At 32.6% G+C, this 11520-nt stretch overlaps 3 protein-coding genes across 3 annotated transcripts; 1 reads left to right on the top strand and 2 right to left on the bottom strand.

Annotated features, from left to right (window-relative positions):
- Positions 1-298: 298 nt before the first annotated feature.
- Positions 299-2519, bottom strand: LOC113508759 (peroxisomal membrane protein 2). Its single transcript, XM_026891846.1, has 4 exons — positions 2291-2519; positions 2050-2142; positions 1491-1776; positions 299-1156 (listed from the first exon to the last, which is right to left on the bottom strand). The coding sequence occupies exons 1-4, from the start codon at positions 2377-2379 to the stop codon at positions 1067-1069; spliced, it is 558 nt and encodes a 185-aa protein (XP_026747647.1). The 5' UTR covers positions 2380-2519; the 3' UTR covers positions 299-1066.
- A 479-nt stretch (positions 2520-2998) lies between these two features.
- Positions 2999-5657, bottom strand: LOC113508755. Its single transcript, XM_026891835.1, has 5 exons — positions 5461-5657; positions 5155-5286; positions 4767-4933; positions 4486-4582; positions 2999-4383 (listed from the first exon to the last, which is right to left on the bottom strand). The coding sequence occupies exons 1-5, from the start codon at positions 5519-5521 to the stop codon at positions 3299-3301; spliced, it is 1542 nt and encodes a 513-aa protein (XP_026747636.1). The 5' UTR covers positions 5522-5657; the 3' UTR covers positions 2999-3298.
- A 306-nt stretch (positions 5658-5963) lies between these two features.
- Positions 5964-10279, top strand: LOC113508756 (thioredoxin domain-containing protein 17-like). Its single transcript, XM_026891836.1, has 3 exons — positions 5964-6180; positions 9661-9742; positions 10047-10279. The coding sequence occupies exons 1-3, from the start codon at positions 6036-6038 to the stop codon at positions 10198-10200; spliced, it is 381 nt and encodes a 126-aa protein (XP_026747637.1). The 5' UTR covers positions 5964-6035; the 3' UTR covers positions 10201-10279.
- Positions 10280-11520: the final 1241 nt, after the last annotated feature.

The raw sequence follows: 11520 nt of genomic DNA, 5'->3' as shown, positions 1-11520 counted from the left end.
TTAACGAAAATACTCTAGTCGAAAATATTATTTAGATTTCTGCCTATTTTATTCATTAAGTGCAATATATTTAATGACATCTGATCTGATATTTACACTAATTTATTTATTAATTTAATTTTACTAGTCGTTTTACATTTACAACTTATTTATTCCATATCTATCGATATTCCATGATAGATTAGTTAGTAAGATATATTAGGAATGTAAACAATTGTATTGTAAAACAATTGGAACTGTCTTTGTTTTAATAACTAAGCAATATTAAGAGCAGGATGATATTGAATAATACTCAACCTTAACAGTATAACAGTTTATTATCAATATCGAAATAAAATCAATATAAAATAAAGAATCTTCTATTTGATTTGTAAAGAGGAATCTCATCTTAAATGCACTGCATAAGAATTGATTTTGCCGACTTTAGTGAAATAGTATTAGAAGATTTCACAATATTAATGTATATTTAGAAAAAAAAACCTATTGGAACATTAAATAGGTAATGGATTAAATTGCTGTTGTCAACAAATAAATTACCCTGATACATAAATATCTTTTTTATTAACAATATATAAACTATCCTTAGAAAAATATAAATTTTCCTTAATTGACATGCAAAGTCTCATGAATATATAAACCAATTATATCATATCAAACAAGATAAGATATGGACTCCACCCCATGATAGGAATGTATTATTTATCTACAATACAAAATGGTCTTTCAACCTTATTATAAACGAATTTATTGTATAAAGCAATATGGCATTTACAATTAAAACATTGTGACCAGTTTTAAATGCCCTAGTTTAGAGTATTAGTGTGCTACTAAAAGTTATAATTGAGTTGGGAATGAATGTAGCTTATCAGTAGAATAACAAGAAGTAAACATTCTGAAGAGGATAATAACTAGAGGTCACCAAACTCTTAACAAACCTTGACCCTATTTGCGAGGCACAACTGTGTCTGCTTGTAAATACATAGAAAAGTAGTGTTCATAGTTTCATATCCATCACAGAAATATATTAGCATCCACCACCAGTTGAGTACAAGTTCTGGCTTAATGTTCAGTTCTTTTTCTGGCTTTGTTGGCGTCTCTTGGTGGCAAGGAACATTGCCCAACCGAACCCTACAAGATTCATGAAGAGAACCCGCAGCTGTAAAGAAAAACCTCAATCAAGTCAGTCCTGTAAAATACTAAGTGAGCTGTAAGCCTAAACATCTGAATGATTAGAAGTAATTCAAAGATTTAGGATATCACACATCATAAAGCTAAATTATCTTTATCTACTTTACTATCATAGCTACTCTGTTTTATTGTCAATAAATTTTAGCTCTAAATACATTTTAGAATAAATATTTAAAATATACAGTTACATTAAAATTGTAATAACAGTGCATTAATTACACATAGATAATTGAAATCCACAGGTCATTAACAAAAAATATAAAAATAATTTAGAATACGACAATATAAAACTGACTACTTACCATGGGTGGTACTAATGCTAAGTTGATGACTTGGAACAGAGTGAGCCACTTCCAGTTGGCTTCTAAGATAGGTAAGTACAATGCTAAGAGCTGCTTCACCGCAGCACTGTGGTTCTTGCCCTCAAACCTAGCAAGTGTGTACAGTGAGAATGCTTGCATGATAGGGGCATATATCAGCCTTTCAAATAAAAGCTTCTTTGCCAGAGGGAATGCCACAACATCTTCAGGAAACAGTCTCTCAACCAAATCATAGAAGTAGTGTGGGATGGTGCCTCCAAACAACAATCTGAAAAATAGTTTGTATTAAAAGCTGATTAAATCCATTGGTAAATTCATAAATTAAAATTTTGGCATGGTACTTTATAGTACTAAGTATGCTATAGTCTTATCACTAGGGTAATAAATAATAACATGAAGTTTCTCTATAAAAAGAGATCAAAGGTCCATGCATTAAAATTTATGGCAGTTCAAAAGTCAGTTAACTAACAAAAATTGGACTTTAAATCAGGGTCATCTGGAGACTAGCTAGCCTACTCTTATGATAATAAAAACTACTTACCCATATAGGCCAAAGGCTAAAATTGGATCGAGTCTGATTTTGTCTCCTGCTACCAGCTGTGACGCGATGCTGCCTGCTGTACCCACGACGCAACTACAATAACAAAAAGAATATAAGAAAATAATCACCGCCACCGATCACAAAACAAAAGTAGACTTTGGAATCAAACTGAGCATGTATAATTTTAGTAGAGCTATTGTAAGTTGATGACTTGTAAATTATTTGATTAAGCGTAACTTACCTTGTAATTGCTTTCGTTTTAATAGGATTTAAATATAAGTTCTGTAAATACGATGCCATTAAATTCATAATCGGTTTGGATAAAGCCATTTTTCTTATATTAAATCAGCCGTTGAATATAACTTAAAGATATCACAGTAAGCTCACTTATGCTCTAAATCAATAATTCTAAGCGTAATTACAGAATAACTGATAATGAATTATTCTGATAGTAGTTATCAACAAACGTAGCACGAAACAATGAATCCATAAACAATATGAAACCAGCTGTGGCAGCTGTCTTTTTATATTTGTGTGTGTAGCTAAAACTGTCATTGTCATTTACCATAGATTTCGTGGCGGTTATATCAAATCTATCAAATTCACTGGTTGAATCTGAAATTGAATTAATAACTTTAATTTCCTATAACATCGGATTGCAGCCATAACCTGAAAATTAAGTGTATGATCGCCGTTATGAAAAAGTAGTTTTTTTTTTGAGCCTCTTCATTTCCATATTTTCCGCGAAAATTCGTTCATGAGTCATTACAGTAATGCAATAACTTCATAAGTCTACTTGTCACGATGCGTGTCCCCGATCATAATACTGCCATACTTGAGTCCATTAAATAGTATGGAAGAGCAGACTAGGTTAAAGATGATTAAGAACAATTTTATTTACAAATATTCTTTATTACAAAAATTACATTATGCAATTTATAATGTGTTATTTATATATTACTACCAGCTTAATTTTATTATTTAAATGCTTTAGTTCACAATTTTTCAGTCACAAACCTTATATACATGTTAGATTATTAAAATTTAATAAGTTTAGAAAAAAATATTGAATCTTGATTATTACATTGCATAGCCAACCTGTAGCACAAATACTTTTATCTAAATAATAATTAAAAGCAATTTATACAATATTGTTAGTTAAATTACAATTTCATCTAATATTAGATATTAAAAATATACTCTTTCTTTACAAATTATTCTAAATATTGTTGACATTTTTAATGTTTTCCTAATTTTCATCATAAAGTTTATCAAGCTGCTTCTGTAAATTATGCGAAGTTACTGCTGGAGTGTCGGGGACATTCAAGTTTCGCTTAGCAATAGGGGTATTTAAGAAGTTCATATGTTCCTTCATCTTCATGTACATACTGAGAGCTTTGTTGCCCATATCTGCCTTCTCTGGTGTTACAATTGGTTCGCTGGAAACATTTGGCATTGATTTATGGAAAACTTTTTTTCTTAGGCACAGATTTTTCTTAGGTATTTTGTAAGATGGTGACTTTGAACAAGACTTGATAACTGAGCATGGCTTACTCAGACTATCTCGTTTTGGACTTGTTTTCTCCATTTTAATAGCTTTGGGAGAGACTTTGGTATGATTTAAACTGGGGTCCATACATCTACTTGGCTTCTTCTCCGATATTAACTTTCTAACATATTTCAGAGAAGTTAACTGTGACTCTTTAATCTTATTTAGGGCGGCAATGCTATTATCTATCATTTTTAGGTTGCGCTCAGTTTGTTCTTCAATTTGCAATAAGTCTTCCAGTTCTGTGCTAATTTTACCTGAGTTTGTGACAGTGGCTTTGTTGAGTAAGTCACAGAGAGAGACAATCACACTCTCTTCTCTGTGGTTATTCTCTTTGCTAAGCGAGTGCTTCTCAAAGCACATGATGGTTTCATCATTACAAGCTGCAGAGTTCTCTATTTCACTAGAGTTGTTAAAATATTCTTTGACATTTCGATACTCTTTGAAAGGTGTTGATGCAGGAGGGGTTACTTCAGCTATTTTTTCTAGTGTAGGTTCTTCAGCTATTGCTTTTGTTTTAGCTTCAACATCATTTATATCTTTTTCGTTTTGCAAGAAGCTGGCATCACAACTGGACTTCCAAGACTCATTGGACAGTGGTGTGTCCGGCACTACAGGTATCAGCTTTTTGTGGACCAGGGGTCTTGGTGCTGGTAGCTTCTTAATGCTGGCTTGGTTAGATATGTTTTCTTTATTTGCTAAAGTCATCCTACTCTTTAGTGGCTTGGTTACAAGTGGTGTTTCAGATATGTTGCATATGCCACTTATTCTGACATTGGTGCGAGCTGAAAGTGTTTCACAAATATTATATATAATTAAGGACAACACATATATTTACATTTATTTTATAGAATGAAATAAGCTGACAGGTTCCTTTCATAACATACCTTGTAGAAGGAGAGATTTCTTTGCTCTAAAATCAGGTCTTGTAAACTTTGGTGATTCTACTGCTAAAGTTTTTCTGGCTGCTATTGTAGGAACAGGCTGAAAATATAAAAAAAAATCTTTAAAAGCAAGGCTGCAAAATAAAATACATAAAAAACATGTAAAGGTATCAAAAATAAAATTCAAGAGTAAATAATGACACAAGTGACAGTTCTGACATCATGCAGAATTTAAAAACTCTTTTTCTACAGTAATTAATTGCCTGACACATTTCTCAACCTACTTTTGGTTTGGGTTGAAAGTTGAGCACTTTTCTGACAGGATTGTGTTTCATCTGCCCATTGGCTGTGTGGCTTACAGTTTTTTCAACTTTGACTGAAGAGTTCCATATCTTCTTTTTAGATGTTGTAGCTCCTTGGGCGTACCTCCTTGGAGACTGAACTCTAAGTGCTGAAAATACATCAGATAAGGTTGATTAACAGATTCGATTGTACAAAAATGGGGATCAACAACAGTCAACCATATTATGTTAGTTATTTTATGGAGGTATGAAAGTATTTGCTAACCAGAACAGTGATACAGGTGGACTGTAACAGAAACTATTTTACTTTTAATACAGTTCACTTTGTATGACATTGGAATAGAGGATAAAATGTTGTTTATTTACTTACCTAATATGTCAGCCCTCATTTCCGCTATTGTTAAAGGTTTAGTAACCTTCTCGGTGGTCCGAGTCTGGGCTATGGTCTGGCGCGGTTGCTTTTTACTTGTGAGTGTTTGCATTGTGTCTTTCGACAGAATACCTAGAGCAAATAAAGAAGATGAGTTTAAAAACTTAGTAACTTCTTCACCAATGGTAAGTTCTCTGTTGATCTAGTGTATTAGGTATTCCGAAGTATATATATATATAGTTTCATCTATATTCTTCATACGTTACTGCTTAAAAGTTTGGTACGTAAACAAACTTTACGACTTACCACTCAGTCCGGGTAACAATTCAGCCATCGTCTTAGGTTTTATACTTGTCGTTGTATCCATTGTGATGATATTCGTCACTCACACTGTAGTTTAAACACAAAAACAAGTTAAATACACATGAAATCATTCAAATAAATTTTATTGTCAACCGAATAAACTGTCAAAACCGTTGTATTTGGCTTGATTTTCTATGTTCCTTTTTACGCATAGAATTATACGTCTCGAGGGCCTTTGCTGTCGGACTTTTTGGTGTAAAATATAATTTCGTTCTACGTAATTTTAAAATAGTGCTATTTAATATAAATTATTCTATTGTAGTTTCGGATTGGGAGAAGAGGATATAAATTAATAAAGATATAAAATCAATATTAACGTCATTAAAAATTTGATCTTTTATTCACACAGTTTACAAATCGCTTGTTTCTAGACGTCTTTATTTTGTCTATATCTGTCATCATGACAAGAGCCATCAACATTTATAACGCGTCAAAAGTTCAAAACAAATTTATTATTGTCGTGTCACGGTTAGGTGAACGTTACTGAACCGGGTGCGGAATATTACATCGTAAATAAAATGGTGACTAAAATCGATTTAGTCGGTTATGAAGAATTTAAACGATACGTCGAGACACTAGACTCAAAAGCTTCTAAGGCAATTTTTTATTTTAGTGGTACGAAATTGGCTGACGGGACAAGTTGGTGTCCCGACTGTGTTGAAGGTAAGTTGTTATCTATTAGTTTATTTTACCGTTTACTCCATAGAATATAGTATGACCCTTGCTACCAAACTACCTGTACCCGTCCCCTTTCCAACAATAATATTTATTTATATAACCACATACATTCTGATTGTAGCTGTTTACTTTTTAATGTTGGTAATATTCAAGCTTAATCAGATTCGTATTTAAAAATCTAAAACATTTGGTCGAAAATATGAAATAATCATATTTGAAATAAATAATGAATCTCAGTAAATTAAAGTAAAGAAAAAAAATACTAATATTATTTTAAGCATTCTTTTTTACATACAAAATGGTATTTTTTTTCTTTTCGTACAGGCAATGCATTTCTCTTACAATTTAATTCTTTATTGCGTACCATAATGTTACTTGGGTGGTCAATTTATTAGGTAAGTTTACAGTTCTTTATGATGACCATGTTACCTATAAATTTATTCAAATGCTAAATACCTAAAATAATATTACATTGGATCTTATTCATAAGAACTTTAGCCTATATTTGAGACCGGGTTCCATTTTCTACCCAGATGGTAGTACATTATCAAAGATGAACCAAACAAATACGAAAAAAAAAAACTTTTACAAAGTATTATTTATTTTTCTACTAACATTCAACATTAATTTGTATAATAATATTGTTTGCCTTATGGAACACATACTTTACTTAGGTAGGTAATGCTGTGAAAACAATTACATTAGGTACAGAAAAGAAATGACATCACTTTTCTTATGATGCAATTAGGTATCTGTATACTTTATTACCTACTCATTCCCAATGACAATAGTTGCAGATAATATTGTTTCCAATTTTATAGATTTGTTTTTGAACTACGGCCTTTAACACACCTCGTATTACAAACGCCCGTTTTTGCCGCCGAAAATGCACCGATATCAATGAGCATAATTTGCGCTTCGTCTGCCCGTTTTAAAAACACCATGTTTAAGGCCTAAGTCCTGTATTTCACATTTCGGAAACGCGACGTATTCGTCGCGTTGTCGCGGCGTTTATCCAATTTTCTTCATTCGCTGAGAAAACGCCGCTGTGCTAACGCGGCTGTGTTAGTTCCCTGCACGCGGTCCTTTAACTCCTACGCTCGAAAGACGCAAAATTTTCTCGTGAAGCCAATTTTTAGCAACAGCAGTTTTTAAGTCAATTTGTGGTTTTTTATAAAAATAAACTGAAACATCTTACTAGGTCCTAGAACGCGCTTTTCGCAGCAGGTCATTGAATTCACAATTTGTTAACATATTATACACCAACTGTGAGTGAACTGTCATACTTTTTCCGGCCCCTAGTGTTACCAGCAGCCATAGAATTTATAGCTTAAGTACCTGCTTTTATGCTTTCAGCTGAACCTGTGGTAGTAGCTTTCATGAACCAAATACCGGACAATGTAATATTTGCTTACGTGCAAGTCGGAGACATCAAGTCGTTAGTTATCATTCTCATTTAATTTATAGTAGTACTAGCTGACCCAGCAGACGTTGTTTTGCGTTATAAATTATTTCTAGTTGTATGTATTTTTAAAGCCACATTATAAAAAAAATTAAAACAAACAATTTCGTCCAAAGAATAAAATATATTTTTTTAGTGTGAACAACCCTTATCGCTTAGGGGTATGAAAAATAGATGTTGTTCTATTCTCAGACCTACCCAATATGTATACAAAATTTCATAAAAATCGGTCGAACCGTTTCGGAGGAGTACAGTAACTAACATCGTGACACAGGAATTTTATATATTAGATGTATTTTATTCCTAGTAGACATGGGCCGCCGCCGCGCCGCGCGGCCCAAAAAAAAAAATTTGGAAAGTGAAGAAATTATAAATTGAGTTTAATTGAATCATTTTTCTGCTATGTAATGGTTTGTCAAGTAGTTAATTAAAATCTCACGAAACTAAATAAAGCCATCCTTTAATTTCATTCCCAGCTGGGCGCTACGTACTTGTCCGTTCAGACAAGATCCTCGGTTGAGACTCATGGTCATCCCCACCATCGTAGTCTGGAAGGGAATCCAGAGACTCGAGGGCTCCCAGTGCTTGAAGCTGGATCTCCTTCATATGTTGCTAGAGGAGGAAGACTAAAGAATAATAGCTATTCGGTGTTAGTCCATATCTGTGCATACGTCGCAGCCATCTGGTTAAACGTCCTCTCGATTAGACGCCCGTACTTATTTAGCAGTTCATCGAATTTGAATTGAAAGGGAGCTGATCTAGATTTTGCAGACTATAGGACCTTTGAAATACTACCAGTGATTTAGGTTTCACTGGAAACAGGAAACCTACGTAAAGGAAAAGGCGGCGAATAAACTTTTGTTTTTGATGCTTTGGCTAAATATTCAGGCTCGTGTGTTTATTCTAACTAGATAGTTTAACTATTTGGCTGCGATACATTATTGAACGTATTTTTCGTAAGTGGCGATAGGTGCCTATCGCCTAATAAATCTCCTCTATAAATAAATGATTTTTTTATTATTTTTTTGTAATACTTGACAGGCCAGGAACGAAGTAGTTAAAGTATAATTAAATTAGCTATGATGAAACTAAGAATTTCTTTAAACTAGTTTCAGACTGCTTACAAATTAGTATTCTTACCAATTCATAAAATCTCAAAAATTATCATAAAATTCTATGCGAGATTTATGAGAAATCCTCATTATTACAAATGGACCTACGTAATGACATTTAGCAGGCATGTAATGTTCATAAATTAATAGCGCCGTGACCATATCGTCTACGAAACATATATTATGAATACTTTCCTCAACGTAGGTAAAACTTTTTACTCAAAACCTATTTTTATTATGCTGTCACGCGTCAGTTTATTTACAAAATGGGTGCCGTGAAATTTGTAGATATAACGGGATATGAAAGGTTTAATCATTATGTTGATAACTTGCCGCAAAAGGGGCCGAAAGTTTGCTTCTTTTTCTCCGGTAAAAAGGATGAAAATGGACACAGTTTTTGTATTTTTTGCCAAATGGGTTCGACATTTTTACCTTACACAACCTGACTGCACTGCAGTGGAAATATTGTTGATGTAACCGCAAACATGTTATTTTTTTCTGTTTGTTTCTATTGTTGACCCTTGCTTTTGATACAGTGCTCGTTTTTTACCTTCCGTACTCACTTCTTCCGACTTTCGTCCTGAATTTCCTTAGAATAATATTAGAACATAGTCAAACAGCACCTTTACGTACAAGACACAGTGCCTGCCATTCTATTTCTCTTCAAAAAGCTGATGACAATTCAGAAATTTAGAATAATCCTTAATATGGAAGTGCTCCCCAATTTTACCAAAGGGATATTGGTCGGAATTAAACATATAAACGTTCTCAGCTTGAGGCTCTGATGAATAGTTCTTCTCCGATTTTTGGACATAGATATAGGTAGGTAGGTATTATGTGGTTGTATAGATCTGTAATTTAATTTGCTACATAGCATTTTTTTTGTTACAGCTGAACCTATTGTGAAGACGTTTATGAACGAACTGAAGAAGGATTTGATCTTTGGCTATGTGGACGTCGGAGATAGACCTTCGTAAGTTCTTGCTCTTACTTGACAGAGCCATCTAAACATTTAAATTAACAAATTTTTTTTTTCATAATTTGCACCTCTTCTTTGTCGCTCTTTTTTCTCTATTTGTTTTCTTCAAAATTGATCATTGTAAGTTCCAAGTAAACACGTGAGGCCTGTAAAACATTAACCTATATATCAAAGATTTTATTTATTAATACTTCTTATACATGAAATGTACAAATTCGGACATAATGCCTGAGCCATTTTCTACCAATCAACCATTTAGTGATGAATGATTGATATTCATTTTCCATTTTGTCTACAGTTGGAAGAGTGCCACCTGCCCATTCAGAACGGACCCTCGGCTGAAGCTCATGGTCATCCCTACAATCATTGTCTGGAAGGGAGTCCAGAGACTCGAGGGTACCCAGTGCACCAAGGTGGACCTCCTGCAAATGTTGGTTGAAGATGAGGAATAATGATGAATTTACAACTTGTACATAATAACGATTATCTGTAAGTGGCATTTTTCGCCTAATAAATCTTGATAATTATTCATTCGGTGGTTTAATTTTCGTAAGTATTGGCAAAATTCAGCTCAAGATAATTATTATTTGTTAATGTAAAACGAGTCCTTAGATGACAACTAGTTAGAGGATTCTGCAACTAAATTAAACTCAGGGATGTCGTGAAAGTATTTAAATTGAAGTTTTACAAAACACTAAAAAAATATACACTATTGTGCAATTGTTTATTATGTCACAGTCCCAACATTAGATATTACGCCATCAGAAATTTTATGTCATTGCTTTTCCTTTGCTAACTACCTACGTCTAAAAATAGAAACTGACGATATGTTATCTTATCCTGAAATTCCCAGACATAGGTACCGTAGGGATTAAGATATTAAATGAAACAAGTAATATGTGCAAACAATAGATATATTACAAAACAGTCCTGATATAACTCTATAAAAAGATTATAATTGAGCAATTTTATTTATCTTCAAAGTTCTTAAAACTATATTAAACATAGTGAAATAGTGAGTCTTAAAAACCTTAGTATATTTTGAAATGTCAAAACTATGCACTACTTTGAACTTTGTTCTAAATAATCACAGGTTAACCAACATACTTTTATAAAAAATGATAATAATTAAACATGTAAAAGTTGACTTATGTTGATATAAAATCCACGACATTGTTTGACATTAAGATCGTTGACCTCAAATTGACTTGCATGTAGATATCAAATCGCGTATAAAGTATTATTGTTCAAAACACATGTTACATAGGATAGGTATCGGTTTTCAAACGCCATCATCGTTTTTACAACCGATAAAATTTATATCCAATAATTTTCAAACGCAATACAGTTTTGATAACAAAATAGAGCTTTTCATTATTGAACTATCACAGAAATGCTTTTCATAATGTTCCCAACAATTTGTAAATGCATAGCATTTGTTATATCATCCTTAACCTGTTTAAAATGTTTGTTTTAAAATAGGTCTAAATAACAATAGTACATTCCTTAAAACTATGTTTATAAAATAACACCCATCCATTTCGTTAGATATTTATAATTTGTAAAATATGCAGCAGGTATGTGTAGTTTGTCAGATTAAAATTAACTTTCCAAAATAACAATTCATTGAGTATATAACTTAACGATTAATAATTCATTATTTAAGAATTTAAACAGTTCTTCTAAAGAAAGTATTCCTGTAAAATGCTTAGCTTATACTTTATTTATTTAATAGAAGTCTTAACAATAGCATTTAGGTTTGTATACCTACG

Source organism: Trichoplusia ni, chromosome 3 (genome assembly GCF_003590095.1).
Source record: "Trichoplusia ni isolate ovarian cell line Hi5 chromosome 3, tn1, whole genome shotgun sequence".
In the NCBI taxonomy this organism is placed as follows: domain Eukaryota; kingdom Metazoa; phylum Arthropoda; class Insecta; order Lepidoptera; family Noctuidae; genus Trichoplusia; species Trichoplusia ni.
Note: the sequence above shows the minus strand (reverse complement) of the source record. Positions and strands in the feature narration are given on the sequence as shown.